The following is a 21,712-nucleotide window of genomic DNA, read 5'->3' on the forward strand; positions in this document are numbered from 1 at the left end:
AATTTCAAAAGAACAGCATGTATTAACTATCTATGGGTGAACAGATCACCAGCCCAGGTGGGATGCATGAGACAAGTGCTCGGGCCTGGTGCACTGGGAAGACCCAGAGGAATCGGGTGGAGAGGGAGGTGGGAGGGGGGATCAGGATTGGGAATACATGTAAATCCATGGCTGATTCATATCAATGTATGACAAGACCCACTGGAAAAAAAAAAATAAATAAAATAAAAAAATAAAATTAAAAAAAAAAAATACAATCTGACAAGTTCTGCCTTTTAGACCATTCACATTTTCACATTTAAATTACTGATTAACTGTAATCAATAATTACTGATTACTGATCTGGCAGGATTAAAATCTACTGTCTTGTTAGCTATTTTTTATTTGTTTCATTTGTTCTTCATTTGTCTTTTCCTCTCTGCTTTTTTTTCCCATTTATTTTTATCAAGGGTGAAACAGATCACCAGTCCAGGTTGGATGCATGAGACAAGTGCTTGGGGCTGGTGCACTGGGAAGAACCAGAGGGATGGGGTGGGGAGGGAGGTGGGAGAGGGGATCGGGACGGGGAACACATGTAAATCCATGGCTGATTCATGTCAATGTATGGCAAAAACCACTACAATATTGTAAAGCAATTAGCCTCCTCTCTGCTTTCTCTAGGCTTTACTGAGTATGTTTTATGATTCCATTTTATCAGTTCTATTGCTACCTTTACTTGATGCTTGTTGGCTTGGTAGCAGGGAGGTAGGAAATGGGGGCAGTCTCTTCTATTCTGATCAGTTCTCAATATTAGATAGGTACTGTGGCCCTGGGTCTTGGGGCTGTGGCCTTCATAAGCATGTGATCCTCGTTCAAAGCAAAATTCTGGGCTCAGAAATATGATATTCCTTTCCTACTCTAAGAGTTCAATTCAATTCAGTCACTCAGTCATGTCCAACTCTTTGTGACCCCATTGACTGCAGCACACCAGGCTTCCCTGTCCATCACCAACTCCCAGAGCTGAAGTATAGCTTCATTGTTTTTCCTGCTCTCCTTTCCCAGGCACAGTGGGTTTCCACCTGTTTTTGTTCCCTTTCTTCCTGCAAATGAAAACTTTTGTTCCTTTGGGAGATGAGGAGATACGTCTGGGCAGATTTGGGCAGTGGCTGTTGTTCCACTATCTTAGCCAGCATGCAGGAGACACTTTCTCAGGAATCTTCCTGATCTTCCCTGTGAGGACCTGATGGGGACCATGAAGAAAAAGTCTGCAAGAGGGTGAGAACCTTCTAAACCTATGGCCCCCAACCTTTGGCAATTCATTAACAATTTGATCTTACTGGCTTATATGACATTCAGCAGTGTCTATCTCAGGTAAGCTAACATTCCTGCACTATTTACCCCTACAGTGGCACCTGTGTCTTCTGATTTGGGGTTAGTAGTATGGTCAGAAACCTCAGTGTTCTGTTGGGTTCAAGAAAAATCATGAATTTGCAATTTGTCTAGCTTTTTTCTTGTTTTAAGGATGGGAACTCTACAGTGCACATCTCTGAACAGAAATCAGAAGGCTGTTCATTAGCTTTTCAAGTGTACTTATACTTTACATGCAGTCTTTTCCCACAAAGTCTAGACATTTGAAACACTGAAAGACTGTGTCAAGCAAATTACAATGTACTAACAATTCACTGGGCATTTTGCTAATCCAACAAATAATCTAAAGATTGAACATTCCTAAAGTGTTGATATCTAATTAAGGATTCTGATCAGCTTGAAATAACTGATATACCTGCCTGGGTTACAATAATTTCAATTGTTGGGAGTCCTCTGGCAGTCCAGTGGTTAGAACTCTGTTCTTTTACTGCCAAGGATGTGGCTTCAATCCCTGGTTAGGGAACTAACATTCTTATAAGCTGAGTGGTAAGGCCGGAAAAAAAAAAAAAAAAAAACTTGTTTTCACCAACTTATATGTTCCTGTAACACACAAAATGTTTGATGTCCATTTGGCCTTTTGAGGTAGACTAAACTCAAGCCTGTATCATTGACCTTGTGTCATTTTCGGGGCCTAACCAGGCCCTCCATACCAGTGGGGGAGACTGAGAATACAGCAGGTGCTTAACTGACTCACTCCCCTGGAGATGCCCTCTTTTACAGAAACCCAACTGTAACTAGGACTGTTCCTAGTTAACTGAATTGTAGAAATTAAAGAGACATCACTTTAAAACATGGACTCAGAGATTAGTACCCTCCACAGGCACAGTTTCCCTGGCTGAACTCATCAATAAAGGGCTTAGAGATGCTAGGATACCACTGTTAACATAGCCCTGTGATTAAAAAACAAAAAGACACTGTTACAGAAATATCTACCATTTTGTTTATAAAGATTAATAATATATACATTAAATTATAATGTTAGTTACACTACAAAAAGGGTCCTTCCAGGAATATCCTGTTGGTCCAGTGGTCAGGACTCAGAGGTTCCACTGTCATGGCCTGGGTTCAATCCCTGGTTGGGGAACTAAGATCCCACAAGCAACACAGTGAAGCCAAATAAAAAATGAATAAAAACCATAAGGGTCCTTCCTTCTCTCCTCATATCTACCATCACTTCCTCTCCTTAAATAATGTATAATAACTCAATCAAACAGCATCAGTAGATAAGCTTACAAAATAGCGGATGTGGGGTCTGTTCATGCAGATACTTAACATTTCAACTGAGAACAACTATTTATCATAATTACCTCATCCCATTCTTTAGGCATATATTATCATAGCAAATCCAGCTTTTACCTTAACACCTAGCTTCCTTCCCCCCAGACTGCTGACAGGAATATTGGCTCTTTGGACCCTTGACCATGCAGCTTTCCCCCTCCCTTCTGGACCATATCTAGGTATTAGAAATATTGTATTTCAGAATGGACATTCAATTTGAGGAAGGATCTTCACACCAGTCCTGGTCTTATGTGACCTCAGATCCATTTTCTACCCTTTGTTGTTCTGCTACATGTTCCAGGGGACAGGAAACAAGGATGAACTCCTGTAATCTACATTTCCAGGCCCCCTTCCAAGTGGCTTCCAGTTAAATTCATCCAATGGGTGGCACCAGTGAGAGACAAGAGGGTGAGAGGAAAGAGGCGAGGGTATCTCAGGCAACCTCGCTCCAGGACTCTGGTAACACCACCTTCTCCCTACGTCCACCCTAGGGGTGACAGTGGCTTCCTGCTGTTGCTTTATCCCTAGGTCACTTCAATGCACCCTGGTTGGCTTCTCAGCTTTTCCAACGCCTGTTTCACAACTGTCTCCTACTGAACTACTTGCTTCTTTTTTTCTGACTGGACTGGGATTGAGACTTTATCTGCCACATCAGAGCACTACCCTTTACCAAATATCCCCACAATAAATAAAAATCACTACTGTAAAGAAAAAATACTGCCTGTCATTCCAGTTCTACAAAGATCAAACCATTAGCCACTACAGTTGCCCACCAGTTCATAGATATTCTGGCTTCTCCATCACCTCTTAGCAGAAGTTCCTCAGAACTATCTGAGAGGCTGTCTCCCAGGCTCAGGTCCCCAAATAAAGCTCACAACTTTCATGTCATGCATTTTTTTTCAGGTGACACTGCAGTATTACCGTCTTGTCTGTGTCTCTCTCCAGTGCCATCATAAACACTCTACACAACACTGCCATTGAAAAGAGACAATTTTCTCATTCATACCACTGAAGAGAATCACTCCAGCTCATTCATAGCCTACTCTGTTAATGAATGCAATTGTTTCTTTCCCTGGTTCTCTCAGCAGTAAAAATGTACCATAGCCAACAGATTCCTAGACTAGAATAAGATCATCCATGGTAGGCTTGTTTTAAATGTGTGTTCATGTGTATATAAAAATGCATAGCTGTTGAGGTATGGCAGAAACCAACACAACACTGTAAAGCAATTATCCTCAAATAAAAAATGCATAGCTGTATAAAAACACAGATACACACATGAAGTCCAGAGTTCAATATAAGTAACACAAAAAGAGTGTGTATGGGGGTTACAATGACCAAAAAAAAAAAAAAAAAGACCAAAACTCCTTTATGGAATTAAGGCATCCACTCCGAGACAAGACAGAGAAAGAGGGACTGGAATTAGCTTCATGCCTTAAATGAAAACAAACATAAATACATGAGATAATGGTTTTCAAGACACTGAAGAGGAGGCAATGAAGAGGTGATTGAGAGATGGGGGCGGGTAATAAGGTTAGTTCTTGACTACTCCAGCTTATTGCCTTAAGAGAGTTTCCAAGCCATAAAACAAGGAGGGGAAACAGAGACATGTCTAGCTAACTCCCGAAACTGACAAAGCTGGGATTCTGGATACAAAGGCAGCTAAAGTTCACAGGACTAAGTACCAGAAAGGAGACCCAAACACAGAGAGAATCCTGGAGATCCACAGGGGTCTCTCCCTCAGGTGTTCAGGAGAAATCAGCATATGCCTATGAGGAGAAAGAATAATTTGAAAGGATTTTGAATACAGGGTTTTTTAGGGGGCATGATAAAAGTGCCCTAAAGTTGTGGTAAATAATTGATAGAACTACATAGAAAATAATTAATACAGAAGATTTGAAATAAAACAGTCAAAACAATTCTGTTAAAGAATAAAGATGGAGGACTCACACTACCCAATTTTAAGATGTACTACAAAGCTGCAGCAAGCAAGATACTACGGTACTGGCAAAAAGCTAGATATAGAGATCAGTGGAACACAAGAGGAAGTCCAGAAATACATCCACACAAATATGGGCAGTTGAGGGAATTCCCTGGCTATTCAGTGGTTAAGACTGTGTGCTTTCACTGTCCAGGGCTCAGGGTTCAATCCCTGGTCAAGGAAGCAAGATCCCGTAAGCTTTGTGGCATGGCTATATATATATAATTGATTTTGGAAGAAGTTGCAGAAGTAATTCAATGAAGAAAAGATCACCTTTTCAACAATGAAACATCCACATGCAAAAAAATGAATCTCAACCTAAACTTACCTTATGTCAAAACTTACCTTAGTCAAAAAATAACTCCAAATAAATCACAGATCTAAATGTACAAAATGCAAAACCATAAAGCTTTTAGAAGAAAACAAACCCTCTTGACCTGGGGTTAAAGAAAAAATTTTTAGACATGACACCAAAAGCACAGTCAATGAAAAAGGAAAAGTTGATAAACTGGCTTGCATCAAAATTGAAAACATTTGCTCTGCAAAAGACACTGTAAGATGAAAAAAAGCTACAAACTAGAAGAGAACATTTTCATATTACATATCTAACAAAGGTCTTGATTCCAGAATATAAAAAGAACTCAAAATTCAAAGAAAACAATAGAATTAGAAAATGAGCAAAACACTTGAACAGTCACTTCACCAAAAAGAATATGTGAAAAATGACAAATAAATACAAGAAAAGATGTTAAGCATCAGGAAAATGCAAATTAAAACCACAATGAGATACCACTACACATCTATTAGAATGGGTAAAATTAAAAATACTAACAATACTAAGTGCTGGAGAGAACGTGGAACAACTAGAACACTTATATATTGCTGGTTGGAATGTACAACTACTCTAGAAAACAGTTTGACAATTTTTTTATAAAGCTAAACACATGCTTACCCTATGACTCATCAATCCCAATAATGGGTATTTATCATAGAAAAATGGAAACTTACATTCACACAAAACCCTGTATGCTAGTGTTCATAGTTCATGCGTGCTCAGTAGCTCAGTCATGTCTGACTCTGCAATCCCAGAGTGTATGGACTGTATGGACTGTAGCCCGCCAGGCTCCTCTGTCCCTGGGATTTCCCAGGCAAGAATACTGGCATGGGTTGCCATTTCCTCCTCCAGAGAATCTTCCTCACAGAGGGATTAAACCTGCATCCCCTGCATTGCAGGCGGATTCTTTACCAATGAGACACCAGGAGAGCCAGTAATGTTCATAGTAGCTCTATTCATAATCACAAAAAAAAAAAGACTGGAAACAATCTAAATGTCCTTCAACTTGCAAACAAACTACGGTATATCCATAAAATGAAATTCAACTCAGCAATAAAAAGGAACTAATTATAGATACTTGCAATGACATGGCTAAATCTCAAAGGCCTTATGGTGAGTGAAAAAATTAATCCCAAAAGGTTACATACTGAAGGACTCCATTTATGTTGATATTTCAAAGACAAAACAATAGTGATGAAGCACAGGTCAGTGACTGTCAGGGCAGTGTGGTAGCATGAGTTTTTTAGGGTGAAGGAATTCATATTCACCTCAACTGTGGTGATGGTGGTTACATATATCTATACATGTTATAAAATTCATAAAACTGTACATAGAAAGTCAATATTACTCATGATAATTTTTAAATAAAATTAATAAATCTAAAAAAGAGATGATTTTTTAAAATAAAAGTGTCATGAAATTGAAGAAGCCTCAGGAGCACAAAAAGCTAACAGTCAGATGATACCACCCTTCAGAATAAGTTAATATAATAGGCCCGATGTTGCTATCTCTAGGAGGCCTGCTTGTATGACTGACCCATACAATAGTTCCTGAGAATTTGACCTGTAAAATATCCCCCATGCTACTAATTGATAAGGTTGTTTCATGTGCCTGGAATATTGAATATGGCTAGATAGTTTCTACAAATGTAATCCATACAGCACACCTGCTTTCTTCTGGCAACCAGAAATTTTGGTAAGAGTACTTAATCAGTCCTTATTTAAAAAAAAAATATCTGAGACTTGAACAAGCTTTGCTGGGCAGAAACACTGCATTCATTGTTGCATTTACTTGCTGCAAGAAGCTTGTTCTGTGAAACTCCACCCCTTTAGAAGCCCACATCTAGACTCTTTCATATTCCACCTATTACATCTTTCTCCCTTGCATATAAAACCCTAAAGAATATACACCCAAAAAAAAAAAAACCTGTTAGAGATGATAAAACAAATTTGAGCTGTGGTGTTGGAGAAGATTCTTGAGAGTCCCTTGGACTGCAACGAGATCCAACCAGTCCATCCTAAAAGAGGTCAGTCCTGGGTGCTCATTGGAAAGACTGATGCTGAAGCTGAAACCCCAATACTTTGGCCATCTCATGCAAACAGTTGACTCATTGGAAAAGACCCTGATGCTGGGAGGGATTGGGGGCAGGAGGAGAAGGGGACGACAGAGGAGAGATGGTTGGATGGCATCACCGACTCGATGGACATGAGTTTGAGTAAACTCTGGGGGTTGGTGATGGACAGGGAGGCCTGGCATGCTGCGATTCACGGGGTCGCAAAGAGTCGGACATGACTGAGTGACTGAACTGAACTGAACAGGCTATAAAATCAACACCCCCCAAAAAAAACTTCAGTCCTACTTCTATATGCTAGTAATGAACAATCCAAAAAGGAAATTTTTAAAAATCATATACAAAAATTAACTCAAAACAGATCAACAGTCTAAACTTCAAAGCTAAAACTGGGAATTCCCTAGAAGTCCAGTGGTTAGGAGTCAGATCTTTCTCTGCCAGAGCCGGGTTTGATCCCTGGTCAGGGAACTAAGATGCTACAAGCTGTGCAGCTCAGGCAAATAAATAAATAAATACTAAAACTATAAAAACTCTTGGAAGAAAATATAGGAGGAAAGCTTTATGGCATTAGATTTGGCAATGATTTCTTCTTGGATATGATATCAAAGCATAAGCAACAAAAGAAAAAATATATATAAACTAAACTTCATCAAAATTAAAACCTTGCACATCAAAGGACACTACCACAGAGTGAAAAGGCAACCCAATGGATAGAAGAAAGTATTTGCAAACCACATCTGATAAGAGAATAATATCCAGAATATACAAAGAGCTCCTAAAACGCAACAACAAAAAATAACCCAATTTTTAAAACAGGCAGAGGTGTGAATGAACACTTCTCCAAATAGATATACAAATAGCCAATGAGCATGTGAAATGCTCAACATCTCTAGCCCTTGCTACTGCTGCTGTGGCTAAGTCGCTTTAGTCATGTCCGACTCTGTGCGATCCCATAGATGGCAGCCCACCAGGCTTCGCCATCCCTGGGATTGTCCAGGCAAGGACACTGGAATGGGTTGCCATTTCCTTCTGCAATGCATGAAAGTGAAAAGTGAAAGTGAAGTTGCTCAGTCATGTCCAACTCTTCGCGATCCCATGGACTGCAGCCTACCAGGCTCCTCCGTCCATGGGAGTTTCCAGGCAAGAGTACTGGAGTGGGTTGCCATTGTCTTCTCCTCTCTAGCCTTTAGGGAAGTGTAAATCAAACCCATAATAAACTAACACTTCACAACGACTAGGATGACTGTCTTTTTTTTTTTTTTTTTTGCTGCACCAGGTCTTAGTTGTGGCAAGTGAGATCTAGCTTCCTGACCAGGGATCACACCTAGGCCCCTGCATTGAGAGGGCAGAGTCTCAGCCACTGGGCCATCAAGGAAGTCCCTAGGGTGACTATTTTAAAAAAAGTATTGGAGAGGATGCAGTGATATTGGAACCCCTGTACACTGTAGTGGAAGTGTAAAATATTGCAGCCACTTTGGAAAACAGTTTGGTAGTTCCTCAAAAAGTTACCCATATAAGTACCTTATGACACAGCAATTCTACTTATAGGTATATACTCAAAAGAATTGAAAATAGGGACTCAAACAGATACATGTATACAAATGTTCATAGCAGCATTATACCACCAGTTGCCAAAAGGTAGAAACAACCCAAGTGTCCCTGAACTGATGAATGAATAAACAAAATATAGTGTGTATATACAACGGGATACTAATCAGCCACAGAAAGGAATGAAGTTCATATACCTACTACAATATGGATGAACCTTGAAATTATTATTCTAAGTGAAAAAAAATCAGATCAAATATTGTATGAATACACTTATATGAGATCTCTAGAATAGGCAAATTCATTGAGACAGAAAGTAGATTAAAGGTTATCAGAGGTTAGGAGGAGGGTGGAATGGGGCATTATTGCTTAATGAGTACAAGGTTTTTGTTTGGGAAAATGAAAACATTTTGGAAATAGTGGTGATAGCCACACAATTTTGTAAATGTTACAAATGTTAGCAAATTATACAACTAAAATAATTAAAATGACAAACTTTATATTATACATATTTTACCACAAGAAAAAAGAAAAAAAACCACCATGTGGCTTATCAGTTAAATATACAAGTTTCTGCAAACATCTATTCACCTATCCCTTCATTCTCCTTCCTTAAACAGTTCTCTGTGATTCAAGCAGATGTTTTCAGAAAAGCTTCCTTCTCAGTGTAAATCTGAGGCACAAGAACTTGAAGGATCTTTAGTGCTAAGCGGTGTTACAGCATCTTTTTGTTAGACAAGGTAGAATCCATTAAATAAATGTTGCCATAGCACCTACTATGTGTTATGACTGTTCTAGGGACAGAGACAGCAGCAAACAAAAGACACTCCAGCCTGCACTGGGTTTCTTTCTAACGTATTTTGGAAACTCTCTCCAAAATACTGATATGCCTGCGACAACTAGCACAGTAAGAGCAGAGAGACCCAAGAGTGTGACAGACCCAGCTCAATTTGCCTCCCCACCTCTGTGATAGTGATGTGTAGAAATGAGAATACTTTTAGGCAACTACTCCCACCTGAGAAGGCCTAGAGCAGCCATTCTGATCATTGTTTGACTGTTTTCCCCGGTAACACTGGAAGCCTTCTGTCATACTGTCTTAGTTCAGGCTGCCGTAACAAAGTACCACAGGCTATGCAGCCTATAAACCAGTGAAATTTCTCTCTCCCAGTCCTGGAGGCTGGAAATCCAAAATCAGGGCACTGGCATGTTCCGGTCCTGGTGAGAGTCCTCTTCCAGGCTGCACACTGCCAACTTCCTGTTGTCCCCTCACAGGATGGACAGTTCTCTGGGGCCTCTTTTTAAGAGCACCAATCCCATTCATGAGGGGCTCCACCTTTGACCTAATTACTTCCTAAAGGCCAAATGTCCCATTACCATCATCACCCTGGGAGCTAGGATTTCAGCATAAGATTTTTGAGGGGCACGGACATTCAGTCCGTAACGCATGGCAAGGGAGTAACACCTGGAATGTGGCCTTTGGAATACAAATGAGCAGATATCTTGGCTTCACTTGGATTCAAGGGCCCAAGGCCAATCTAGCATAGGAAAAGGGATTCTTCTAAACTGGCCAACCTCACCCCTTGCAGCTGTATACTGGAATTTGGAGCCAAAGCCCCAGCTAATAATAAAGGGTCACTTTGCTTTGTTTTATACTCTGGGCATGAATTTCCCTCAAAGACCTCCTGGAAGCAGGTGATCAGGGCAGAATTCAGGTTCCCCTCTATCCTGGCCAAATACATCCTCAACCTATTGATCCCATCCTTCAATAGATCCCCATTTACCAATCTCAAATGTGTGACCCTAAACAAATGAGATACTAAACCTAACTTTCAATTTATTCATCTGGCAAAATGGGACCAATAATACAGTCTTCATTACATTTTCTGTGAAGGTTATATGGCTTAAACTATGCAAAATAATATGGTACTTGACCATGATAGTAGGTACTCAATAAACAGCTGCTACTTTTTACCACATTTATTTAATTGCAAGCAGTGTAGTGGATGTATTTAAAGGATCAAAACAAATATTCTGTAGCAGTGAGTTTCAAATTTCAGTATTGAAATTTCAGTATTTAAATTTTAAATTTCAGTATTTAAAATCCCTGGTAATGCATTGAATCACAGATTTCTGGGCCTCACTGAGACATTCTCAATCAGTCTGGGGCCAGACCCGCCATTTTTAATAAGCTCTCCAGGTGATGCTGATAGGTTCATTGAAGCAACTTCATAAACTCGAGATGAATGCCCTATTCAAACTGGATCACTTGAAAATTTACTTTATCAACAACCAACAACAAAAATGCATGCAAATCCTACTACGTTTCTTTTCTGGTTATGTATGACAAAGTATTATTCAAATACTTCAGCAGAGATTGGCTAGCTGCTTTCCAAACCTGTTCCTCTTACTCCAACTAGACTACATCTTCCTGCCTCCCTTCCAGTTCAATGTGGCCTCATGACCAAATTCTGTCCAACAGAAGCAGCAGAGCAATGTGCACCACTTCCAGGTTTAGTATGTAAGTCTTCCCCTTATGATCTTCTTTTCCTTCCTTCCTTCATGGGCTGGAGGGTGAGGATTCCAACAGCCCAAGGGACAGATAAGCCACAAAATGGAAGGCACCTGGTCCCTGAATCACCACTACATGGAGAGCCACCTGCCAGATCCCTGCACTGGCCCATTACATGAGAAAAAATGAAGTTTTCTCAAGTTAGGCCATGGAAATTTGGGGTTGGTCTATTAAAACAGCTACCATTACCCTAATACAGATATCTACATTGATTAAAAGAGAGGGAGCAAGCTTTAACCCAAAGAGAAAACTCTCCTAACATATACGCCCTTCTAAGTGGAACAGAGGCAGTTTTTCAAAAGACATGTGAACCTGAAAATCAAAACACTAAAATGAAAAGTTACTGATTCTCAAGTCATGTAAGCCTAACCATTTCATGAAACCTTCTGTTAGAGTTCCACAGTGTCACAAAGAGTGTAATGAGAGTAACAGATGGTTTATCCTCACATGGTAGAAGAGTGAGAGAATCTGGTCTCCTCTTCTTATAAGGGCACCGATTCCATCATGGAGACTCCACCCTCATGACCCCTTCTAAATCTAATTTACTCCCAAAGACTCCACCTCCAAAGACCATCACAATGGGGAATGGGACTTCAACATGTGAATTTTTGAGAGGACACAATTCAGTCACTTATCCTGCCTTTCTGCTTCCCTTGACATAGACAGACTTTTGGAAGAAACCAGGACAACTGTCTTACAGATTGTCCCATATTTTGGATATGTCTGTTTTCACATGGTATTTTATAACTTATTTCCCTATCCCCTATATTTCCTATCAACTGGAAGATGCCCCTAAAACCTCCATTAGATTCAGATGAAGCATGTGAAGGATGAATACCACAGATAAAGCTGTCTGCCTCCTCTTATAACACAACAGGAGGCACATAATACTGGACAGTTCCATGAGGACCAAGGATAAATTTGATGACCTGGTTATAAGATGCTGACTGCCAGACCTCTCTACTGTAAAGGCACCTTCTTTCCTTTGTGATAGATAAGTAATCTGTGGTGTGATATTCAACACCACGCAAGTACCATGTTCCCCCACAACCTCTCACCTATGGCTCTGGAATTCATTGAAAATCCTTGTCAAAGTTAATTATCTTTGGGGGTTGTGAAATGGTGATTTCTAATTACATCATTCCAAAAAGGCTCTAAGAAATGCTTTCAGGAAATATCATTTTTCTAACTTTAAGACACATTTTATTTCCATTTGTAACTTTTAAGTAACAAATGCTACCTAACCACATAACTGATCTGTTTCTAATGCATTTTTTGCTATAAAAAAAGTTGTTTGCTTTATTTTTTAAATGTTTCAATTGTAGAAGTAATGGTCAATGTTATAGAAAGTTGAGGCCATTCAGAAGAGTATAAAAGGAAAAGTAACATCTCCCTTTCCTCCCTCCCAACAACTGATCCCACTGTCAAAGTTTGTGCCTCTTTCCAGAGATGCACACACGTCATGTGTAAATGTATATGTATCATGTTTATGTATTTATATCACAGGACTTTAAAAAAATAAATGCTATACTTACTGCTTTGTGCCTTGTTTCTTCCACAACACTAAGTGAGCTGCCTTAAAAGGACATCTCAAAACACCTTTTTCCCAACTGTACAGTATTCCTTAGTGGGGATGTGCTGTAGTTTAACCAGTTCCTTCTTAATGAGTATTGCAACTTGTTCCTGCTGCAATGAATATCGCCATCTATATAATGTAACACGGTAATGTGATTATTTCTGAAATATAAAGCCCAAGAATGGAGACTGCTGGATAAAAGAGTAGAACAGCTACCTTAGCAAATTATTAACAAATTATTAACAAATGGCCTACAAAAAATTACAATGTATACCTATGGCTGGTTCATGTTGATATTTGACAGAAAACAAAATTCTGCAAAGCAATTCTCCTTCAATTAAAAAATAAATAAATTATTTAAAAAAGAAAATGACAATTCTCATCACTCCCACTAACTGTATCTTAATGCCTTTTAAAATTACAGCAGGACTCTACCCAAGTAGCAATGCTGACCAAAGAATCACAAGTCTAAATTGAAAAGGAGAACTAATATTTACCAAGTAAGTAGCAGACACACCACACTTGACCTTTACAATATCACAATAACAAAAATTCTGTGAGGTGAGTGACACTGTCTCCATTTTTGAAAAAAGGAAACGAAGGTTCAGAGAGCTTGCCCAGTGTTACACATCTTTACCAGTAAGGGGCCAGCATTTGAACCCAGGGCATCTGGTACCAAACTGAGACTATACAAAGCTTCCCCAATCTAGGGCCAAAGTGAAAGGCTCTTGAAAAAGAGGGAGGGCTCCCAATTAACCAGGAAGAGGGTGGTTCTGAAATGTTTGCTCACAGGCTCAAATGTTAATTTCACACTACTGCAAAAAGCCATAATTTCCCCTTTCAGACTTTGCCTATGAACCCTCCCTCAGCCTGTGCTTAGCAATCCAGCACCAGCAAAACAACAACGAGCCCACGGTCCATGGAACCTTGAAGGTTCTGTGCAACACAAACTTGAAAAGTTAATAGGTGTGGAGGAGGGGCAAGCGAGAAGCAGGTGGTAGGCTAGCATGACAGAGTTAGATATTTTGGACCCGTATCAGCTGTCACAAAAACATTATGGGGAAAGTGGAACTACTCTACACACGAGAGAGAACCACAATAACTGACACAGTCTGTTTATGCCACCTTTCCCTCCTCAAACACTTGCTATTTTTGCTGCACAGACACGAGGGGCTTGGTAACTTTAGGATGGCACTTAATCACGTACAGAGCCAGACAGCTGGAAGCTCCCTGCACCGACAAAACAAGTTAGACTGGTGCCAGGCGAGTGCCTCACTCGCTGCCCTGCAGCCCTCATCACAGGGCTGGCGGGGGCGGAGCGGGGCTGCCTTCAAGGTCCCTAGAGAGTCAAGTCTATGGTCACCTTCCCTGGTAGCTGCCTGGACCAGTGGTTAGGGAGGAGGAGTGCTTCTAACTGTCCCTTGGTGGGTGGTGGAATTCCTTTCCATTGAAGTGCTAAGTATTCACAGCGTGTCTCTTACAGTCCTTAGGTCCTTTGGGATCTATCTGTGCACACCACTCCTAAAGTACATCAACTCTTCTTTGGAGACAATGAGATAAAAGGAGAAAAGAAAAAGATGGACAACCTCCCCCCTTTCCCAGTTATGTCTCCATTCCAGACCCAGGGCTCCGAAAGTTCCATGGGTACAGCCAACAATTGAAAAGTCACAGAAAATTAATAACAATTTGATTTAAATAGGGAGTAGTGGGCATCAAACTGGATGATTTGAGGAGTATCTTAATATGCCACAAGAATGCCACAGAATGGAAGCATGGACATGCTATTAGGTGATTCCACTTCCAAAGTTCCAAAAAAAAAAGCACAAAAGTATATAAAGTGATGTCTTCCCTCCCACCCCTACATACCACCTACCTTGTTCCTCCCCTACAAGGAAACCAATGGTGTTAGGCTATTGCATGTCCTCCTAGAGATATTTTATGACTATACCAGCAAATACACATATTATCACAATTTATTTTAATATATTACTATATATTAGCACATTGTTTTTATATATATATATATGTATACACACACCACAATTTATTTTAAATATTAAAGACTTTCCTCTCAAAGTACCATTTAAGTATTTTTTAAAGGGCCGGGAATTAGATTTTTTTCATTTCGAGGTAAAAGTTTTGAAATTCACAGTTGAACTCTTTCACTCATGAAAACCTACCAACATTTAAAAGTTAAATTGGCTATCTCCATAAATTAACTTGGGCACCCAGTACACAGCAGATACTTAACAAATGTTTCCTTAGATTTTTTTGCCCTTTATTACTCAGAGGACACTCACTTCCTCTACTGATATCAAGAAATGAAATCTGATGTCTTTCTACTGAGAAAGAGAAGTCCCGAAATCTGTACTGCATTCACTTAAGTATTCAAAGATTTTCATATTGAATTTTTTGTATCAAAATTTCTATCCCTTAAGTATATACTGGATAGTTAGCTAATAAAAATGACATCAGAATTCAGATTTGGGGCTTGGGGCGGGGCAGAGGCAGAACTTAAAACAGAAGACTAAATCTCTCTTAGAGAAAAAGAAATATTTTCTCTCAGTTACAGGCAATCCACATCAAGATATTAATATTTGGCAGAACCTAGGACATCACACATTGACAAACAAATTTCTTACCGCATTTCAAAGTAACACTAAAAGCCAAAGACACAGAAGAAAATTACAGGGAATGCTATGAGAGGATGTTGCCTTTTCTAAACATCATCAATTAAACCAGATTTCCATAATACAAAGTGAAACACTACGCTGGTAGCACAATCCCAGTGACTAAAAGATTGAAATGAGTTTAAAAAGTACATATCCGCAAAGGAAAATTCTACTGTTGTTTTCAAGCCTTAAGCTAAAGGTGACTGAGCTCCTAAGAACATGGAGTACTCCTCAGAAAATATATTTCTAAATCTCATTTTCCATGCACTTGGAGCATATATTTATGAGCCTGTCCAATCTACCTTTTAAAAGTATTTCACACTGTACTTTAATGAATTGGATCTAGGGGCTGTAATATAAAAATATTTTTATGGCTAAAGGCAACGCTCATTTGCTCAGAGTCAACCACCTGAAATGACATGTTTCAACTCCCCACTCTGCTATCAGCTCAGGAAACCTTCGAGCTCACCTGCTTTAGCCTGGGCATCAGTCATTTGTCACAGATTGACACAAACCACACCCCAAGAATGGCCAGGTTTTCTGTTCACATCTGTAATTTGCAATAACCAAACTCAGTTTTAGACCCGGTCCTGCTTCAATTCAAGATCTGTTTAGGCCAGGTCTCTTTAAAACCTAGAGGGCTCCAGGAGAGCACTTCATAACCTTGGTGACCATGAGCCAGGGCTGTCAACAATCAAGCACCATGAGTAAGTAAGGCCCAGGGCCAAGGGTAACTGTCACATTAAAGATTAACGTTTTCACTTTCCATTCTCTATCACAGAATCCTGAATGGAAATTGAGTGGAGAGATCCCTCCAGTATAACTGATGAAGTCAAATGTTTCCTACTGGGAACAGTCATTAAGTGGACTCATCTATTTCACATAAGGATGCCAACCTGGGCCTTAACTTCATTGCATTATATTCAAAAGAATACTTGGTTCCCGTTTGAAGTCATGTCATGGTGGGCAGGTGTGAGGGTGGAGGGGGTGGCATGGCACGGAAAGAGGGATGATTCAGATTGCGGCTGACATCCATGCAGTGACGCCAAGATTTGTGCTGACCCTTGTGTATGTAATACACCAGTGCCATTAAACTCAGGAAAGGATGATGGCACAGTCCATCTTTCACAACAAAAGAAGGCTGACTTCAGAATTAAAACCACTACTTTTCCTCTTCATCCACCCTTAAATGTATCTTCAAAGCAGCGTCCTTGTTACAATCAGAGGAATGCAAAAGCTCCTCTTCTCTTAAAGAAAGCAAGTGGGTATAACTTCCCACTTGGACACAAGGGTGGGAGGCGTGCCCATCTTCCCGACTAGGTCCGCCATGGCGGTACATCACCGTAGGTCTTGGACCACGCTCACCTTTCACAATGCTTCAAGCTCCGACTTTATTCACAAGACATTCGGGAACACAGATGTCAGAACTGGGCGCCCACCCAGGTTGACCATTGATGTGGCATCCACCAAGCCCCGTCAGCCCCTACCCAAGTCGAGGAAGCCTCAGCCCTTACCCACCCTCACGGTGGCCTTCCTCCAGTGGTGGAGAGATCCCTAGGAGGTCACCCCCTCCCGCCCCGGCACACACATCCTGTGAAGCTGAACTGGGGCTGGGGGCGGGGGCGCGAGGGGTGGGGTGCGAAGCTGAAACAGAACCGATTGGACTGAACCAGACCACCCCGGTGCCTTTCATTTTCCCGGTTCCCCTGGAAGAAACGTCGAAATGAGGTGGAATTCATTTTCATGGTAATAGGGAGCCCGAAAATGCAGACAGTTGACCTTGGGAGCCGAGACCGTCTCAGCGGGAAACGGAAAAGAAACGAAACACGTCGGCAAGTGAAGGGGGAGCACAAGGCGGTGCGGGGCGGGGAAGGGGGGGCGGAAGCGCAGCAGCCCGGGCGCCCGAGGGGAGTAGGGGACGGTGGGCGAGGGTGCGGGGTGTGCTCACCGTAGATCATGGCCAACCCGGTCTCGTGCAGGAAGCGAACCCGGCGGTGCTTGAAGAGCCAGATGGTGAGGATGGTGAGCGTGAGCAGCAGGATGAAGGTGAGCAGGCTCACGCTGTCCTGCCGATGGCTCTCCTCTGCCTCCTTCTCCGTGGCGAGCTCCTCCATGGCGCTGCTGTCCTCAGCCGCCGCCCCAGAGGAGGAGGCCGCGGCCGCCCCGCGCAGCCCCCGACCCAGCAGCAGCGGCAGCAGCAGCAGCCGCGGTGGCAGCGCCCGGGCCGCCCGCCCCGAGCCGAGGCGCGCCGCGTCACCAAGCTCCATGGCCCCAGCGCCGCCCGCGCCTCCTGCACGCTGGGACCGGCAGCCCGCGCCGTCGGCAGCTTCCCCTGGCGCCACCGACCTGCCGGAGTAGCCGCGGCCGCTGCAGCTCCTCCTCCAGCTCGCGCCGGGCAGGGGCTGGGGCCGCGCCGGGAGTCGCGCTGGGGGAGGGGCGCGCGCAGTGCGCAAGATCCCCAAGCACCGCCCCCCCCGCCCGCGTACCTGTCCGGCCCCCAGCCGCGCCGCGTCCCCCCCGCCCCCAACCCCTTCCCGCCGCCCTTCCCCGCTCCAACGAGGTCGCCCTCTGGCCCCCGGGCCGGGCCGCGGGCCCCTCTCCTCACTGAGCTCCTCCCTCGGTCCCAGCGTACCTGGCCAGGCCATCTGGGCTCGCGGAGCCGCTTTCTGGGCACTCGCCGCCGCGCTTCGTAAATGGGACGCCAGAGGTCGCCCGTGCCTGGCAAGAGCATCTTCTTGGATGTGCGGACTGGGACCGCTGTATCTGGGGCCACTCGAAGTGTTTGATCCCTGGCCAGTGTGTAGCCGCTCTGGGCCCAGTAAAAGTGGCGGTTCTGGAGGAGCCCAGGAACCTTGAAGCCAGGGTACCCCCGTACACCTCTATTCCCGCATCTCTCAGAGTGACTTCCAGCATTCCGGGCTTCCCAGAATCCGTCAGGCTTCATTCAAACAAACCTCTGCTTTAACCTGACCCAAAGTAAGAACCGATAAGGAGTTAAAATGAGGGAGCAGTGTTAAAAATAGCACCTCCATCACTTGGCAAGTAGAGGGACTTCTTTTTCTGCACTGTGGAACTAACCCTCAGGGAAGCGGCTTGAACCAGAAGGAACTGGACACTTGCCCTTCTGGGCAGATGAGCAGCAGGTGGTTGTCAGTTCAGTGGCTCAGTCATGTCTGACTCTTTGTGACCCTGTGGACTGCAGCACACCAGGCTTCCCGTCCATCACCAACTCCAGGAGCTTGCTCAAACTCATGTCCATCAAGTCAGTGATGCCCTCCAACCAGCTCATCCTGTTACCCCCTTCTCCTTCTGCCTTTAATCTTTCCCAGCATCAGGGTCTTTTCCAATGAGTCAGTTCTTGGCATCAGGTGGCCGAAGTATTGGAGTTTTAACTTCAGCACCAGTCCTTCCAATGAATATTCAGGATTGATTTCCTTGAGGATTGACTGGTTTGATCTCCTTGCTGTTCAAGGGACTCTCAAGAGTCTTCTTCAACACCACAGTTCAAAAGCATCAATTCTTTGCCTCTCGGCCTTCTTTATGGTCCAACTCTCACATCCATATGTGACTACTGGAAAAACCATAGCTTTGACTATGGACCTTTGTTGCCAGAGTAATGTCTCTGCTTTATAATATGCTGTCTAGGTTGTTCATAGCTTTTCTTCCAAGGAGCAAGTGTCTTAATTTCATGGCTTCAGTCATCATCTGCAGTGATCTTGGAGCCCAAGAAAATAAAGTCTGTCACTGTTTCCATTGTTTCCCCATCTATTTGCCATGAAATAATGAGACCAGATGCCCTGATCTTTGTTTTTTTGAATGTTGAGTTTTAAGTCAGCTTTTTCACTCTCCTCTTTCACTTTCATCAAAAGGCTCTTTAGTTCCTCTTTTCTTTTTGCCATAAGGGTGGTGTCATCTGCATATCTGAGATTATTGCTATTTCTCCCAGCAATCTTGATTCCAGCTTGTGTTTCATCCATTTCGAATGATGGACTCTGCATATAAGTTAAATAAGCAAGGTGACAATATATGAGGCAGAATTACCCTGGTGGCCCTTTTATGTTGACCTCCTGATAGCCCAGGGAGTTTCTGATGATTCTTAAGACCAGGCCCAGCTCCATCAAAAAAAAAATTCATAAAGTGGATTCTGGATGATAAAGCCTCCCGGAACAAATCCTCAGGAACTAGAATTTTTCAATCCACCTTATTCCCCTGGTCAAGGAAGAAAAGAGAGATGGAATTAATGAATCACTGAAGTCCCAGTGCCTAGCTCTGTGCTCATAAGTGTTTGCTGAAGCACTCTGAAATCTGTACCAACTGTTTGTATTTTCTCCCAGAGGAGTTTGCATTTTTACAAGGATTCTTTGAAGAAAGCAAAGCTTAACTAAAAAGAGTAATAAGGGCAGAGATGGCATCAGGTAGGAAAGATATTTGGAGCACTGCAGATTTCCTGATTCCCCTTCAGGTCCCTTCTGCCAAGCCCGTTTAGTACCTTCTTTGCAACAAGAGAATCTCTTAATCTAGATTTTTAGCATCTTTCCATATTCCTCCAGCCTGTCACACAATCTCTACAAAGTCCATATACCTTGAAGTTTCATGGAAGTTCCCAATGAAATTGCAAATGCTCGAGAAAGTTAACCAATGGGAAAACTTGATCTAATTTCTAGAGACTCACTAAAATCCATTTTGCTGAAAATTGGCCATACTAATCCTAAAATTTGATATTAAACCTCCCTGATTTCCAAAAGTCAAGGAAAGGGCTTCTCTCTGTAATTCACACTGAGAACAACTTAGGATCTACCTTAAAAGTACAGATTTCATAGTATTTACAACAGATTGTATTGTCTAAAAGTGCCAGAAACCATGTTTCCAATCTCACATATTTTTCCAGAACCTTTCTGCTCCACCATTAAGAGATGGCATCTATGTTCACTCCTTGAACCTTGGTAGACCCTTATAACCACCTCAAAGAACAGAAGTTTGCAACTTGGAAAGTTAGGTCATAGAAGGCAATCTGGTTCCTGTATGGCTCACTCTTACACTATTGCTCTCCACTCACTTTGGAGCCCTGAGCATCCATGTAAGAAATCTAGACCATAATGAGATATCACCACCTGTCAGAATGGCTATTATCAAAAAGGCAAGAATAACAAATGCTGGCAAAGATGTGGAGAAAAGGGAACCTCTGTGCACTGTTAGCAGGGATGTAAATTCCACCATTTCTATAGTGGTGATACCACTATGGAAAACAGTATGGAGAGTCCTCAAAAAACTAAAAATAGGGTTATCATATGATCCAGCAATCCCACTTCTGGGTATATATTCAAAGAAATTGAGATCAGGTCTTCTCAAGATACCTGCAGCCCCATGTTCATTGCAGCATTACTCACAATGCAAAGATATGGAAGCAACCTAAGTATCAACAGATGAATGGATAAAGAAGATGTGAGATATATATATATATTGCAATATGTAATATTCCACGACCATGTTATTCAGCCATGAGAAAGAAGGAAATCCTGCCATTTGCAACAACATGGATGAAACTTGAGGGCATTATGCTAAGTGAAGTAAGTCAAGAGAAAAACAGATACTGTATGATCTTACTTATATGTAGAATCTAAAAAAGCCAAATTGATAGAAACAGAGTAGAGTACTGGCTACCAGGGACTGGGGACATGGAAGAGATGGAGAGATGTTGGTCAGAGAGTGTAAACTTCCAGGTATAAGATGAACAAGTTCTGAGAATCTAATGTACAGCATGGTGATCATAGATAATAATACTGTACTATATACTTGAAAGTTGCTAAGAGAGTAGAGCTTAAATGTTCTCACCACAAAAAAGAAGGGGTAATGTGACAGGATGGAGATATTAGCTAGTGCTACAGTGGTGATCATATTGTAATGTAAATCAAATCAACATGTCATATTACTTAACCTTACACAGTGTTATATATCACTCATATCTCAATAAAGCTGGAAAGTTTTTTTAAAAAAAGAAATCTATCTATCTTGACGTTTTCATGCTGGAGAAACCATGGAGAAATCACATAGCAGTAGAGATGAATACAACTGAAGCCCCAGCTTTTTGAGTGTTCCCAGACCAAATGCCACACACATGAATGAGTGAGCCTTCCGATTATTTTATCCTCAGCCACCATTTTACTATAAATATATGAGAGACCCTCCCCAAGGAAGAATCATCTAGCTAAGCCTAATCAATGCTTTAATCTATAATAATAACATGATTTGTGTTATCTTAAGCTACTAAGTTTGAAG

General features: G+C 41.9%; 1 protein-coding gene across 3 annotated transcripts in view; it reads right to left on the bottom strand.

The window, feature by feature from the left end:
- Nucleotides 1-17,922, bottom strand: part of SLC9A7 (solute carrier family 9 member A7) — a 155,926-nt gene extending 138,004 nt beyond the window's left edge. For 2 of the 3 annotated variants that reach the window (XM_043457958.1, XM_043457957.1), the window contains exon 1: nt 17,385-17,922. In XM_043457958.1, the coding sequence (XP_043313893.1) occupies nt 17,385-17,703 (319 nt within the window). In that variant the 5' untranslated portion in view covers nt 17,704-17,922. The remainder of the gene's footprint in view (nt 1-17,384) is intronic. The other variant, XM_043457955.1, reaches the window with a different exon arrangement.
- Between the last annotated feature and the right edge of the window lie 3,790 nt (nt 17,923-21,712).

The sequence above is a fragment of the Cervus canadensis genome, chromosome X, assembly GCF_019320065.1.
Source record: "Cervus canadensis isolate Bull #8, Minnesota chromosome X, ASM1932006v1, whole genome shotgun sequence".
Classification (NCBI taxonomy): domain Eukaryota; kingdom Metazoa; phylum Chordata; class Mammalia; order Artiodactyla; family Cervidae; genus Cervus; species Cervus canadensis.